Source organism: Podarcis pityusensis (assembly GCF_964106645.2).
Source record: "Podarcis pityusensis genome assembly, chromosome: 2".
In the NCBI taxonomy this organism is placed as follows: domain Eukaryota; kingdom Metazoa; phylum Chordata; class Lepidosauria; order Squamata; family Lacertidae; genus Podarcis; species Podarcis pityusensis.
In genome coordinates this window covers 27,499,283-27,515,234 of record NC_138029.1, presented here as the reverse complement: position 1 = coordinate 27,515,234, position 15,952 = coordinate 27,499,283, and the positions used below count along the sequence as shown (strand labels likewise).

Below are 15,952 nucleotides of genomic sequence, written 5' to 3'. Positions count from 1 at the left end.
TTTGAGTAGAGGAATGGCAGAGAGACCTCCTTTCGGCCATTTTCCACTCAAAATTGCTCCGCCCACACCCCACAGCTCCTTTTCTTCCTGAGATACAGCTACATTCATTCCCCACCCCCCCTCAGTGAGTGGGAAAATAAGTTGGGGGGGATTTTGAATGAAAGAACACCTGGACAGAAATGGTTAAGCATACAGCTGTTCATCTGCTTCGACTTGCAGACTTCCGAAGCTGCTTTCAGATTAAATAAGTCCCATGCCACACCTGGTTTGGGCCTCAGGCTTCTAACTCGTTCGGCGAAATATGTTGGCCTTAAGCTAATGCACTTTCCTGATATGAAAAGGAGGTTGGTCTGTAGTGGATCTACACGGATTTTAGATTCTCAAGCTACAGCTGGATGCGAAAGCCTTTTTGTTTGCTGCAGACTTGGATTTCACAAAACTGGAAAAGCAACGTTCTGTAGGCTCACCAGAGATCCACAATGCACATCATCTGGTGTTTGTTTGTTTTTAATTGGAAGTGTCATTTGTGTATAAATAATTAAATGTTCATTAGGGCATTCCTGACCATTTTTTATAATATAGAGAAACTAGGGAGGCTCCTCCCAGAGTTGCCAACTTGCGCCGAAGATTGGGGGGGTCGTGTTTCAGGAGGAGGAGGGGCGGAGCCAAATTCAGTGACTGTGGCTCCTCCTCTCTTGTGCTCTGCCCCCTTCCATGGCAGGAGGAAGAGAAACAGGCCACTGAAGCAGTGCTCAGCTGCCTCCTCCATCCCCTGACGATAAGGAACAGCTTGGCCTCCTGGAGTTAGTGCCCATGGCTCCCCCTTTGCACTCATCTAGTATGACTACGAGTGCTGCATAGAATGCGATTGTTCATGTGTCAAAAAGGCACTCATTGGTCCATAATACAACCCTCCACCAACTCCATGCTGTTTTGTGATTTTTTTAAAAAGTTTTTTTTATTTTATACACCTCTGCTTTTTACTACTTGAGTCACTATATCTCTCAGGCATAGGATTTTAAGGCCTCTGTTAAAAACACCATAAAAAGGTAAATGTACCCCTGATCTTTAGGTCCAGTCGCGGACGACTCTGGGGTTGCGCGCTCATCTCGCTCTATAGGTCAAGGGAGCCGGCGTTTGTCCACAGCTTCTGGGTCATGTGGGCAGCATAACTAAGCTGCTTCTGGTGAACCAGAGCAGCGCACGGAAATGCCATTTACCTTCCCAATGGAGCAGTACCTATTTATCTGCTTGCACTTTGACGTGCTTTTGAACTGCTAGGTGGGCAGGAGTGGGGACCGAACAACGGGAGCTCACCCTGTCGCGGGGATTCGAACTGCCAACCTTCTGATCGGCAAGCCCTAGGTTCTGTGGTTTAGACCACAGTGCTACCCCGCAAAAACACTGTACCAAATACCAAAAAGAGGTCTCTCATCATCAGCCCATGAATGAACTCCCCGCCCCCGCTGCCAATCTTCTGCTTTCATGGGGCTATTTGAAGCTTATGTACAGTGGTACCTCGGGTTACATACGCTTCCGGTTACATATGCTTCAGGTTACAGACTCCGCTAACCCAGAAATAGTACCTCAGGTTAAGAACTTTGCTTCAGGATGAGAACAGAAATCGCACGGCGGCGGCGCAGCAGGGCCCATTAGCTAAAGTGGTGCTTCAGGTTAAGAACAGTTTCAGGTTAAGAACAGACCTCCAGAACAAATTAAGTACGTAACCAGAGGTACCACTGTACTTCTCCAGGAGCAAATTGCCCCACCCCCCACTGCCTTCCAAAGAATCAGAAAACAAGCAGAAAGATAGTCAGGACTCAGGAGTGGTTATCTAGCCCTGTCGCTTTCATTGAATTGAAATATCACATTACTTTTCTGTTTAAAGAAGCCCATGAGAGCATCACATTAAAATACAGATGGTTTCTCCTTTTTTGATCATGGGGGTCGGGGGGAAGCACTTTTAAAAAGGAGAAGAGAATATGATTCTTGGGAACCCAATGAACACTCTGGGTCTCATGCTGGAGCTCAGCTTCTCTGGTTTGTAAACTAACAAGTGTTGTGTTAACTCAGTATAGGTTAGAGTCAGATAGGGAAGGTATTGCCTAGATCTGATGTGCAAATCAGGTTTCTTTCAAGCTGGTATTAAACTCTCTTCAAGGTGATGGATGGGGGGGTTCTCATATTTGTCCTTAAACCTATACTATCACTGCCATGTCTATTTTCACCCCATGTTTCCAGCCTTCAGTGATCTGTACCCCTCTTGCCCCCAGACCGTCCCCAACCTCCCAGCAAGCCAGTTGTGTTGCAGGAAGATGTCAAGTCAAGAAGTGTACTATTGTCCTGGGAGCCGGGCAGTGATGGGCTCTCACCTGTCCGGTATTACACTGTACAAACACGGGAACTTCCTGATGGGAAATGGGTGCTGCATTCTGCCTCCGTAAACCACAACACCACATCCTTCATAGTCAACAGGTGAGACATCAACAGGTGGAATGAAAGGAGACGTTTATTTGGAAAAGAAGGTGGCATTGACAAGGACGACTGTTATGTGACTGGATCGGGAGCAAATCTTCCAGTCACAGAGCTGTCCTCAGATTTCCACCAGTCCAAACTGAAATTTCCTGCCTGAGTGTTCTTGAGTCTGGAATCAAGGCTAGCCATTAGTTCACACAGTATTAAGATAGCTTTTCTGAGAATGAGCTTGTTAGTCTCGAGGCAGAACATGTTAAAAATCAGTGGCTTGGCAGGCAGAATACAGCAAGACCTGTGCCTCTGTTTGCATCTTGTGGTTTTCTTCCAAAAACAAGCCAAGTACCATGTGCTCCCTTTGCAGGCTGAAACCCTTCACTACCTACAAATTCCGGGTCAAGGCAACCAATGATATTGGTGACAGCGAATACAGTGAAGAATCAGAGTCACTCACTACACTACAGGCTGGTATGTGAATGCATTAAATCATGAGTTACTTTAGAACGCGACGCTTTCCTCTTCCGGTTATAGGAGCAGAAGTTCTCGTGCAAGTGAAACCATTACAGTGTACATGGTTAGAGTGGTTACCTCTTCCAGTCTACCTGGAGCAGTGCTGTTTCAGCCGTTCACTCCTGCATCCAGATCACAAAAACAGAACCAGGAAAGAGTTTGAACATAGTCAAACCTCTGCAGTCACCTGTCTTCATCCTCAACCACCTCCCTCCCTCTTCCACATCTAGCTTTGCATATTCTTTCGTTATGGGCCAATCTCTTCCATGCATTGCACGTTGCCTGAAGTGGCCCTGATGCTGTTAGAACAGAGGAGGAGAGTAGGGGCTGCAGCTGAGGCTGGCTGCTGTGGACTGCAAAACCAGTGTTGCGACGGACACCTTGGGGTTGAGGAAACCGGTAGATGGGAAAGGTTGGGGTAATTTTGAAGAGCGGTAATAGGGACATTAAAGCATCATAGAGCGGAACATCCAACGCAGCTTACACAGCCTCCGATTGAGTGCAGGAAGCTCCTGCAGCCAATTGGAAGCTGCGCCTTAGTTTTTGAATGGTTTTGGGAGTCAAACAGACTCCCAGAACAGATTAAGTTCAAGAACCAAGGTACCACTGTAATTCGAGGAAACAAATGGTCCTAAAGGGGATAGGGAGGGGGCAATGATGGGCAGAGCAGATTGTACAGAGGGCAAAGGACACCCATTACCAACTGGACCCAAGATATTCCACATCGTGGAAATGTTCCGTCATCAAAAACCATTGTCTCCCTGCTTTCGAATTGCAAAATCCACCAATATTCTGTAAAATGGTAACCAGTTTGGGCCTTTACCACCAACAGCAAGTTGTCAACTGAGTGCAACAAGTAGCCTCCCATTTCTCAGGGCTCTGTGTCTCATGAAGACAAGCAAGAACAGCTTGGATCTTCTTGCATTTGACTCATATATATATATATTTTTCCTCTTCCCTCAGCCCCAGAGGAAGCTCCCACTATCTTGTCAGTGACCCCACACACCACCACATCTGTACTGATCCGCTGGCAGGTAGGGTGATGTACCTTTTCTTTCTCCCCCATTGGAACTTGATGAGTAGGAGAGCTGGAATGTTCAAGAGTTCTCGCCGTATTGGGGAAAAACTTCCGACCAATGAAACATGACTGTGCTGCACAGTGGTTCTGGTTGGCATTCTAAGCTTATTTCTGATGGCCAGCAAATCTGGTAGTGTCTCTGTCTTGAGCAGGCATAGGCAAACCCGGCCCTCCAGATGCTTTGGGACTACAATTCCCATCATCCCTGACCACTGGTCCTGTTAGTTAGGGATGATGGGAGTTGTAGTCCCAAAACATCTGGAGGGCCGAGTTGGCCTATACCAGGTCTTGAGCATGGTCTTAGAAAGTTGAGTTTGAAAACGGTCATGAGATTTGCAACCATGTCTATTATGCACAGATATATACCTAGTTTCCGCACTTTAGCCCCAGCTCAGAATTCTTTATTCCACCCACAAAAGAAGGTTTTGCTGTCAAAATGGGGCAGGTGACTTTGGTGATGAAACTGTGGACTCTGTTGAGTTTGCATGCATGTTGCAGCAAGGGGGTGGTGGAAGGCTATGGAGGATCTGAAAAGTGGGAAACAGAAATGTTTAACCAAACCAGTGTGAAATATTGGCTTGAGGTAAAGGTAAAGGGACCCCTGGCCATTAGGTCCAGTCGTGGCCGACTCTGGGGTTGCGGCACTCATCTCACTTTATTGGCCGAGGGAGCCGGCGTACAGCTTCCGGGTCATGTGGCCAGCAGCACCAGAGCAGCACACAGAAACACAGTTTACCTTTTCGCCGGAGCGGTACCTATTTATCTACTTGCACTTTGACGTGCTTTCGAACTGCTAGGTTGGCAGGAGCAGGTACCGAGCAACAGGCGCTCACCCCGTCACAGGGATTCGAACCGCCGACTTTCTGATCGGCAAGTCCTAGGCTCTGTGGTTTAACCCACAACGCCACCCGCGTGATGCTTGAGGTAGGCATCAGTAGTTTGACTAGTACACCCAACCCATCCATTCCTCAAGGCAAAGAGCATATAAAGATGCTGAGGCGCCTTTTGCGGGTCTCCAGTGATGCTTCCCTCCTGGCAATGACAGGGAAGGGAAGCCCTGGCATTTCAGCACCACTTCCAGCTTTTGACTGGGCAATGGGAGGTGACAGTATTAGAAAGCAGGTATAATATGGGACAGAATCCTTTTGTTGGAAGCCGGTCTCACAAGTGTCAGCTGTGCAAGGGGAAGCAAATGAGAGTTTGTGAGTCCCTCGTTGATTTATCTGTTTCTCCTTCCATAGGCTCCATCTGAGGACAGAATCAATGGCATCTTGCTAGGTTTTCGCATCCGCTACCGGGAGCTGGCATACGAAGGGGTGCGAGGATTCACTGCACGCAGTATCGGCAATCCCAGTGCAAAATGGGCAGAACTCACCTGTGAGTATGCTTGTGAGCAGCGAGGGTTCTGGGAACTGGAGAAAGTGAGAATTTAGCCAAGGTCTGCCCCTGCCCACTGCCTTCAACTTACGCTGCAGCAAAAAAAAAAAAAAAACAAAAAAAAAAAAACAAGCCAACAAACACCAGCATGGGAACCATCATTCCAGAGCAAGCCACCCATAACAAGCACTGGTCCTAAGTACTGCCCAAGATTTAGCACTAATTTTACCCAGTGCTTTCTCCAGTAACAAAAGTGACTTGACAAGCATTTTCCCCTGCAGTCATAAGTCAGTGTGGCAAGCATTCAGAAGCTGCTCTAGAATAATACATTGTTGTTCCCAGTGCGTTTGAAATGGAAAACATTGATCTTAGCAAGTGGTTGGTATATTCAGCCCTATCAGCTTGGTCTTTTTAGTGCTAGGGTGTCTCTTTCTGAGAGAGACTTTTCCTTTTGGTGGAATTGCTGGATCCAGTGACAATGGGCTCTTGAGTCATTTGGGAAGATCTATCACCCACGCTATCCTGATGCCCATAAACTCTTTCTGGTCAGGTTTGTCCGTCTTTGGTAGCTACAACCCCTCTCTGGGATATTTCCCCCCTTTCCCAATACTTCGTTGGAGACTTCTCGGTGTTCTTTGATGTGGCTGTGAGTTTCTCTCCTAGCTGCTTCTCCCTCACTCCCAATTGATGTCTGTTAGTCCTGCTTGCATTGTCAAGATGTTTATTTACATGTGGCTAACCTGCATTGACTGCTTCTCCCTTCTGACCACCTGCCACCCCACAGCAACGTATGCCATGCGGAACCTGACCGAGGCCTCCCTCACACAATACGAGCTGGACAGTAAGTGGGTGCTTCATCTCTTGTCTGTGCGATTGTTTCTGCTTGTGTTTCTGGTCTCCCTTGAATCCAGTTCCTATCTAGATTTTAGCACTGTCACCAGTGTGGTGTAGTGGTTAAGAGCAGTAGGCTCGTAATCTGGGGAACTGGGTTCGCATCTCCGCTCCTCCACATGCAGCTGCTGGGTGACCTTGGGCTAGTCACACTTCTCTGAAGTCTCTCAGCCTCACTCACCTCACAGAGTGTTTGTTGTGGGGGAGGAAGGGAAAGGAGAATGTTAGCCGATTTGAGACTCCTTCGGGTAGTGATAAAGCAGGATATCAAATCCAAACTCTTCTTCTCTTCTTCTTCTATGGAGGGTGACAGGCTGCAAGGAGAACAGCAGCTCTTTCCCTGTTTTTGTTGTTGTTGTTAGCTCATCACTTTCTAGAGCCCAGGATGTCCCCTTTGCCCAAGGATAGCTTCTTTCGCTTCCAATTAAAATCCCTAATCTGACAAAAAAGAAAGTGCAAGTTCCCCATGAGTAGATGTCCCGGTTTCCTGATCACAATATAATAACAGAACTAGTTTTGTGTTTGTCATCCAAACACACAGGCAGTCCACATTTGCTTTTTATGGTGTTTTCCCTGTTAATTTGGGTACTCTTTCCTAACTGCTTAGAGTGGAATAATAGAGAGCAAAGCGGAGATTTGTGGTAAATTTAGGGGCTTTATGTAGGAGCAGGGAAGTAAGGACCATGGTTCATGAAGAAGAATTTTGCTTACGTGAAATATCTCCCTTTCAATACTGTAAGGCCTGTTAAGGCTGTGTACACACTATATGTTTTTAAAACACATTTGAAGCACATTCTTGCCCTCAAATAATTCTGGGCACTATCACATGCCTGGGTTGCTGGAAAGCAGTAGTAGTAAATTACAGTGCCTGAAATATTTGAGGGAAAGAATGCATTTTGAACATGGTATATAGCATGTGCACAGCCTAAGACTCCTTTTACAACAAAGTTTACTTCATCTTGCTTAGCTTTTGCTTAGAACCACGAAGGCTTTCTAAAGTGCTAGTTCACATACTGGAAGGCAGACGTCACAATTATTTTTTCTGGTGCCCTTGCTCTGTCCTCTTACCTTCTGGAGAAATATCCTGGCACCATCTGCCAGCTTCGCAAAGGGCTGTGAAGGAATTAGTACCGTTGTGGGAGTGGTGTCAGGTAGGAGCACGCAGAAAGGAGGGAAACGTGAAACCAGATCATAGCCAGGAATGTATATGCCACTACTTTTAAAGGCAATGCCATAATTAAGAAACAAACTCTGCCTCTGCCTCCATGTATAACAATCTCCTTTCTGCCTCTCACCTCTGCAGACCTGAACAAGCACCGCCGCTATGAGATCCGAATGAGTGTCTACAATGCCGTGGGTGAGGGCCCCACCAGCTCACCACAGGAGGTCTTTGTGGGCGAGGCTGGTAAGCCAGGCGTCTTTTTTCTTCTTCTCCAGGAGCTGTTTTCTCTCTCAAGTTTCTGTTTCCCTATATCCTTGTGCTTCCTGAAAGCTTAGAGCAAAAGCCTGAGGAGGGAGCAGGCTGGCAGGCTGAAAGAGCAACAAATTGTATTGCCTGCAGCTCTAGTGCAAGCCTACAAGTAAGGGCCATAGTCCAGTGGTACAGCATCTGCTTTGCATGCAGAAGGTCCCAGGTGCAAATCTCAGCATCTCCAGGTAGGGTTGGGAAGGACTCCCTGGACTGAAACCCCGAAGAGCTGTTGCCTGTCAGTGCAGACAGTACTGAGCTGGATGGACCCAGTGGCCTGATTCCATGTAAGGCAGCTGCCTATTAGCTTCCAATCCCACACAACAAGCCAGCAGATCCATTCCTTAATCAATACAGAGGCAGCTGCCAGCAAGAGGTCATTAGGGGTGGATCCCAAGAGCATACAGGTCTGTGGCCAAGCCCGGAAGTCATGTAGGGTAAACAAACATCCATTCCAAACCAAAAAAAACAGTCCCTGCTTCTCTGTGGACTTGTCAGAGCATCAATTAACTCAGGCACCACACCTACTCGGCCCCAGACACACTGACCCGATGCTTGGAGGCTGTGGCTGGATAGTTTCCTGGGAGCCGATTGAAACTAAATCCTTCAAAGACAGAGGTCCTCTGGCTGGGTCGGGATGGCATGGGGATGAGGGACCAACTCCCTTCTCTTGCGGGGGCCCAATTAGTGCCAGTGCCTTCCGTTAAGAGTTTGGGTGTAATCCTTGACGCCTCCGTTTCCATGGAGGCGCAGGTTACAGCAACAGCTAAGGCAACATTTTCCCATCTTCGCCTCAGTAAGCAGTTGGTCCCTTACCTTTCCCGCCCCGATCTGGCCACAGTGATCCATGCGACGGTCACCTCCAGGCTTGACTACTGTAATTCGCTCTACGCAGGGCTGTCCTTGAAACTGTCCCACAAACTCCAGCGGGTGCAGAATGCTGCAGCGAGGCTCCTCATGGGGTCCTTGCCATGGGAGCATATTCACCCAGTTGCACTGGCTCCCAGTGGAGTATACGGTCAGGTTCAAGGTGCTGGTCTTGACCTTTAAAGCCCTTTGTGGCTTAGGGCCCTCGTATCTACGGGACCACCTCTCCTGGTATGCCCCGCAGCAGACCTTAAGGTCCATGAATAACCATAGTTTAGAGGTCCTGGGCCCTAAGGAAGTCAGACTATCCTCCACCAGGGCCAGGGCCTTTTCAATGATGGCTCCGACCTGGTGGAATGCTCTGTCCCATGAGGGCCCTTCAGGATTTAACCTCCTTCCGTTGGGCCTGTAAGACAGAGCTATTCCGACTGGCCTTTAATTTGAATTCAGCCTGATCTTTTATTTCCCTTCTCTTCCCTTCCCCTCCCCTTTTGCGAAGATCACCCGCTCTGAGACCCCACAACTAATTCTCCCCTGGCCTCCTCGCTGGCCCAAGTAGGACCAATTCAGCCAGCTAGCCCTGGGGGTTATCTAATGGATTTTTGAATTTTGTTGAATTTATTGTTATTCATGTATTTTATGCTTTATAATTAAGTGTTTTAAAGTGTTTTAAATTTGTTGTTAGCCGCCCTGAGCCTGGTTTTTGAACCGGGAAGGGCGGGGTATAAATAAACATTTTATTATTATTATTATTATTATTATTATTATTATTATTATTCTCGCTGACATCCGGTTCTGCTCTCTTCAGTCCCTGCAGCTGCACCACAGAATGTGGCCATCCAAAGTGCCACGGCTACCCAGCTCGACATCACATGGGAGCCGCCACCCCCCGAGGCACAGAACGGAGACATCCAAGGCTACAAGGTACCAGGCCATAGGAGGGAGGGACCTGGGCTACAGGTGAAGAAGGCTGGTGCACTTGTCACCCTGGGGGACGTTTGTGGATAGGAGGCGAAACCTTTTGCACTGCAGAGTTTGTAAAGGGAGTTGCCGTTGTTGCTGCTGCTGCTGCTGCCACATAAACGTATCGCAGCGTCTTCTTGCACATTCCTCTACAGCCTAATATGTTAGAAACTCTTGCAGTAATGGGGAATGGTGTTCCAGTGCATGATGTCAGGCTAGATTGGGGTAGCCCATGTGATTCCCTTCTGATGTTGTAAGCCTCCCACTCACATCAGCCCCAGCCAGCATGAGTAGTAGTCAGGGATTGTGGGAGTTGTAGTCCATATCATCAGGAGGGTACCACGTTGGCCTACGAGTGCCTTGCAGCAGTTCGGAATCTACTTTAAAGCCAGCAGATATTCTGGCTGGATCCATTTAAAGGGTGGGACTGTGACTTCAGCAGCCCTATGTCTGTTGGAGAATGGAAATGAAACAAGCAAGAATTTTTTGGGGGAGGGGGGATGTGTTTCTACATTTCCCCTGCAAGTGATGCTGTTGAGCTTCAAATAAAACACTGGAATTTCACATGCTGTGCCTTGTCAGGATTGCTTTTGTCCCTGGGGAACTAAGGGCTGCTCTGCGCCTTACGTTTTTTATGGGTATGTTGAAAATGCACGAGCGCGGCACCTTTTAAAACTGGAAAGTGTGCCTGTGTCAGGTGCAAATTTACAACAGATGCATTCCTCAAGGAGACTGAGATTGGCCATTACAATATATGCTTGAGATAATAATAATAAATTTTATTTATACCCTGCCCTCCCCAGCCAAGACCGGGCTCAGGGCGGCTAACACCAAATATAAAAACAATTGATTGAAATACAGCTTAAAAAAACAAGATTAAAATACAACATAAAACATTAAAATGCAGCCTCATTTCATTGGAAACTCAAATCAAAAAAATTTTGGGGGATGAAAATGTCAAGTCTTCACCAAGGCTAACTATCCAGATGGCAAATGTTTGTGGCATGTGAAATGACCTTACTTCTGGGCTGTTCATGTGATTTGTTCAAGCCCAGCATAGACTCTCTTTTTTTGCAATGCGCTTAAAAGCCTGTCCCCTGGATTGTGGCAGATGACAGAGCATCCAGCCACCATATTGTGGAACTGGAATTAGCCTCTTGCCAATCCCTGCGCAGCCATTCTTCATCCTGTCTTCAAGCATCCCATCCGTGATCTAGTGAGGCACTTTACAAGCCAGTAGATCTGCAGTTTTGGAAAGTTGCTTCCTTGTTTCCTAAGAAACCTCCATGGGTGCCGGGAAGTGTTGCCATGGAGCCTGCTTGCTGCAGTCTCTCTGGCGCCTTGACTTCATGGCTTGGTGGGATGGTCCGGCTTCTCTGTGGAAGTCTGGATATCACCCAAGAGTGACTTCAGAGGTGCACTGTTAACTACTCCATTCTTAGTCCATCCCCATGAGCCAAGGCTGCAAAATGGATTGCCTGTGCTGTCTTGCCTAGTTCAGGGGCCAACATGTCCTAATTGTTATGTGCCCATTTAACAGAAGAAGCTCACCTTCCCCATTGAGAATCCTCAGGGGGAAATCTTTTGAGGTGCTTAATTCATTTCATAGCCTTTGGAAACGTGTTTTCACAGGCCAGCTTAAAAGTTTCTGGAACATAGTGGCATGAGCTAGGTATAAGAAAATTTCTCTGTGTGTGTAACAAGGAGATTTATGTCCTGTGCTTTGAATAAATAAAAGAAACTTTTGCACACACATTTATTGGGCATTAGGACTTGTATCCTGAAAACATTTATTTATGTATGCCATTACAGTGGCCCATGTTTTGTTAGCCCAAAAATGGAAAACGAGCGAGGTCCCAACTAAAGAAGAATGGCAACTTAAACTGATGGAATATATGCAGCTTGCAGATCTAACTTATAGAATAAGAGAACAAGAAGAACATTTGTTTAAAGAAGATTGGGAAAGATTGGGGGAAATTGTATACACTTGAAAATGTTGGCAGCATTAGGAAAAATTCAACAGTGTAAATAAGTTTTGATGGAAGTAATAATGGAATACTGAATGGTTTAGTTTATATAAAATATGCAGGGATTTATGTTATGCACAATGAACCATGGAAAGAGAAGAAGGGAAGTCACTGATATATTAAGGTTGTTTAAATGAATATTCTAAATTGTGAAACAGGAAATTGAAATATATATATATATATATATATATATATATATATATATATAGAAAGAAAGAAAAGGACTTGTATCCAACTAAGTCAAACTTAGAGGAGCTCCTTTGGGATTAATTTAAGTTAGCCGAGCATATTGATTTCATTTTGGGCCTCTTCTGAATTTGAGTTATTTAAGTAAATTTGAGCTTATCCACACTTACCTTTTTTTCTTTCTTTTTCCAGGCAGAGCTCTACACCTTAATAATAATAATAATAATAATAATAAATTGCCCTGAAGCTTTCCCTCTGAAATGCCGCTCTTTAAAGCTGAACTGGAGCAAACATCAATATGAGGTTTCCCACAGATTGATGTTTGCTCCGATTGAGCTTTAAAGAGCAGGTTTTCACTGGGAAAGATCCGGAGCCCAAAAAGGGCTCTTGGACATGGAGCTTTAAATTGTGGACACTGCCTGGAAAGAGTGGAGAAAAGGTGAAATGTGGATAAGCCCTGAGTTGGAAAGAACCCAGTGTTTTTGGCTTTAGCTGCATCTGAACTTATGGCAAGGGACTGGGGTAGCAGAGAGCAACAAAGGACAGAGAGATGTTAAAATAATGGACGGTGGCCAGAGAGCCAAGAGTAAAAAATATTTTAGCATTGTACCAGGGCATCTGCTGTTACCCAGGATAGTAGGGCACAGTCATAGTTAGCAGGCCCATCATGCCGGTGAACTCCCTCTCTCCACCTGCCCCTTCCTCCATCTCTGGATTTCCTCTTTAAATCTCCCTCCCTCTGCAGCCCTATTCACTGTGGCAAACTTGTTATATGCCTCCATCATCCAGTTCTCATCAGGTGACCATCCCTTAGCCATGCCGGCTGGGGCTGATGGCAGCTGGAATGCAACCACACCTGCAAGGCCACAGGTTCCCTTTCCTCCATTCTAGATGGTTGAGCTGCTGCCTGATTTGCATGACTTGAGGAAATTATTAGCAGGACAAGCCTATGCTGATAAAGGCGGTAGCGATTCCAAGGAATGAACAATATTATAGATATAATATTCCACATTTCGGAGTGGAAGAGCAGCATTGTTGGAAACGCATTGGTGACCACAAAGAGAAAAATGGGTGCTACTTCTCTCCCCCCCCCCCATTTTCCTCACTACGTCCCACTTCCTCTTCCCTACAGATCTATTTCTGGGAGGCCCAGCGGCAGAACGAAACCGAACGGGTGAAAACGCTCTTCCTGCCGGAGAACGGCGTCAAACTCAAGAATCTGACCGGCTACACCGCCTACCTTGTCACCATCCTGGCCTTCAATGCTGCAGGCGATGGGCCCCGCAGCACCCCCATCAAGGGCAGGACGCAGCAAGCAGGTGGGATAGGAGGGAGGAGAGGCAGCGGCGACTTGGCTGTGAATAGCAGTTTGCAGGTCCTGTGCTGATGCGCTGAGTTGGGCCGGGGATGGGAAGGCATGAGCACGACCACGATGGGAAGTGTTCGTTCTCATTCAGTCTCACAGATGTTGTTGTTTTTTTAACATGTGTGGCCAAAAGATTTCTCTCTGTATAAGCAGCAAATCTTTTTTGGTCCAACTACAGTGGTACCTTGGTTTAAGAACAGCCTAGTTTATGAACAACTTGCTGCAAACCCGGAAGTAGGTGTTTTGGTTTGTGAACTTTGCCTTGGAATAAGAACATGTGTCTCTTTCTATTGAGTGTGTTCCATTTGTAAATTGAGTCCCCCGCTGCTATGGGAAAGCACGCCTTGGTTTAAGAACGCTTTGGTTGAAGAACGGACTTCCGGAACGGATTAAGTTCGTAAACCAAGGTACCACTGTATACTGATAGGTCATCACCTCCCTTTTGCATCCTCTTAACTGCAGTCTTAAGCTCCCATCCGCATTCTCCTTTTCCTCTTATTTTTTTAAAATAATTTTTATTAAGGTTTATAGAGAAAAATACAAAGCTTAATACCTTTCCCCCACCCGCTTCTTCTTAACCAAACCAAGACTTTTATTTCGATACAATAAAAACACAAAATGGGGAGGGGGGATAATAGAGAAAGAAAAATGAAAGAAAGAAAGAAGAATAGAAAAGAGATGAAAAGAGATAGCTAGAAAAATAAGATTCAGAGAGTGAAGAACTTCCAATTCTTCATCTGTCCAGTATATACAGTGGTACCGCGGGTTACATACGCTTCAGGTTACATACGCTTCAGGTTACAGACTCCGCTAACCCAGAAATAGTACCTCGGGTTAAGAACTTTGCTTCAGGATGAGAACAGAAATCGTGCAGCGGTGGTGCAGTGGCAGCAGGAGGCCCCATTAGCTAAAGTGGTGCTTCAGGTTAAGAACAGTTTCAGCTTAAGAACGGACCTCCGGAACGAATTAAGTACTTAACCCAAGGTACCACTGTAAAACATTCACTTTGTCCAGTCCTCTTAATTTTGTACGAGCATCCCAGCATGTCTCTGCTGCCACCAGCTGAATCATCGGCTTGCAGGTCCTGAGCCCCCAACTCCCCAAGTTCCTGCTTCTCCTGAATGTTCAAGCCCCTCTGTCAGGGAACTGCCATCGGAAGGAAGGGAAGTGAAAGGGCTCACACAGGTTGGGAGAGACTCAGCAGCTGAAGAGGGAACCAGTAGGGGGAGAGGAGCTGAGCTGAGGGAAAGGGAGCTGGAGGGATGGCTCAGAGACACTTCCAGCGAAAACAGTGGGGAGGTTTCAGGACCTCCTGTAGGGACACCCACTCCTCGCCGGAAACTGTCACGCAGAGAGTCCAGAAGACGTGTTTCCGTTAAGGAGCTTTTATGTTGGAAGCGATTCCGAAAGCAACCACTGTCGGAATCTGCCAGCGACTGACGGAGCCATGTTTAAGGGGCTCCGTTACAGACAGAGGTTTGCAAACTTGACCAAACTCTGAGGGACTAGGATTTTACACACAAGCAGCTCATCGTCCCATCACAGCATTCCGACAGTCTCCGTGAGCAGCTTGTGCAGGAGAAGGCATCATGAGCAACCCAGCCGGAACCGGAGAAGCAGGAGCTGGAGCGGGTCCAAGCCTGGAAGAAAGGTACCGGGTGTTGGAGGTCCAGCTAGCGCTGCAGACGGCGAGGCTTGAGGAGAGGAGGGCTCAGGATGCAGACAAAAAGGGGAAAGACACCCAGCTCGTCAGAAAGGTACCAGGATTGGTGCAGAAGTTTGGGGGGGAGCCCAAAGACTATCATGGCTTTCGGACAGAGATGCAATATGCCCTCAATCTGCAGTTTGATGAATTCCCTGACGAGGAATCACGAGTGGCTTTCGTGATTGGGCATCTTGAAAAGGGGGCGAGAGACTGGGTTAGACCCCTGATGGCAGCGAATAGTGACGTCCTAAAGGACACGATGAAGTTCTTTCGCGCCATGGATCTGATGTTTTCCAGCGATATTGAACAGGGAGTGGTCCGCAGACAGTTAATGGCTTGCAAACAGGGGAGCCGATCTGTCCGTGAGTACTGGACTGAGTTCACCATGTTGATCCATAAATTGGGGTGGGATCTATCGGCGGAACCCATTCAAATGCTCTTTGAAGAAGGGCTTTCTTCGGCTGTGAAAGACGAACTTTCCCGGGCGCCCAGGGCGGAGTCTATGGACCAGCTGACCAAATCAGCGCTGACCATAGGAGCGCGCCAGGAGGCGAGAGCATTGGAGAGGCGGGAAGGGAAGGGGGAACGTTGGAAGGAGTTCCGCATTCCAGACATTCCAGAGCCAACTTTCCCGCCGGCAGAGCCGATGGAAATCGGAACAGCGCGCGCGCGCGCAGTTTCAAAGCCCAGTGAGGGGGGAAAGAAGGAGGGAAAAGGCGCCCGGAAATGCTATCTCTGCCAACAGCCAGGTCACTTTGCCAGAGTCTGCCCCCAGAGGAAGGAATGGCAAGGGATGGTAGGAGCTGTGGAGGGAAGAGAGGAAGAAATACCGAAGCAAGTAAAAGCCAACGCCTGGCTGCCACCGTCGGGGCACAGCAGCCAGGCCAAAGAGCAGTGAAAGTGCCCACGCCAGAACCTCCTAAACCCGCCCTAGTGATAGAAGTGGCGCTAGAGCTGCCAAACGGACACCCTCTAAAGATAAAGGCGCTGTTGGACTCAGGCAGCTCCTGCAATTTCATGAGCAAAGAGTTTGCAGCTGAAC

General features: G+C 47.4%; 1 protein-coding gene across 9 annotated transcripts in view; it reads left to right on the top strand.

Moving 5' to 3' along the window:
* The window catches only part of SDK2 (sidekick cell adhesion molecule 2), a 339,664-nt gene that overhangs the window by 297,325 nt on the left and 26,387 nt on the right, over window positions 1–15,952 (top strand). For 8 of the 9 annotated variants that reach the window (XM_080994333.1, XM_080994331.1, XM_080994326.1 and 5 more), the window contains exons 30-37: window positions 2,274–2,475; window positions 2,837–2,940; window positions 3,946–4,016; window positions 5,302–5,437; window positions 6,222–6,278; window positions 7,632–7,733; window positions 9,472–9,587; window positions 12,972–13,158. In XM_080994333.1, the coding sequence (XP_080850459.1) occupies window positions 2,274–2,475; window positions 2,837–2,940; window positions 3,946–4,016; window positions 5,302–5,437; window positions 6,222–6,278; window positions 7,632–7,733; window positions 9,472–9,587; window positions 12,972–13,158 (975 nt within the window). The remainder of the gene's footprint in view (window positions 1–2,273; window positions 2,476–2,836; window positions 2,941–3,945; window positions 4,017–5,301; window positions 5,438–6,221; window positions 6,279–7,631; window positions 7,734–9,471; window positions 9,588–12,971; window positions 13,159–15,952) is intronic. The other variant, XM_080994328.1, reaches the window with a different exon arrangement.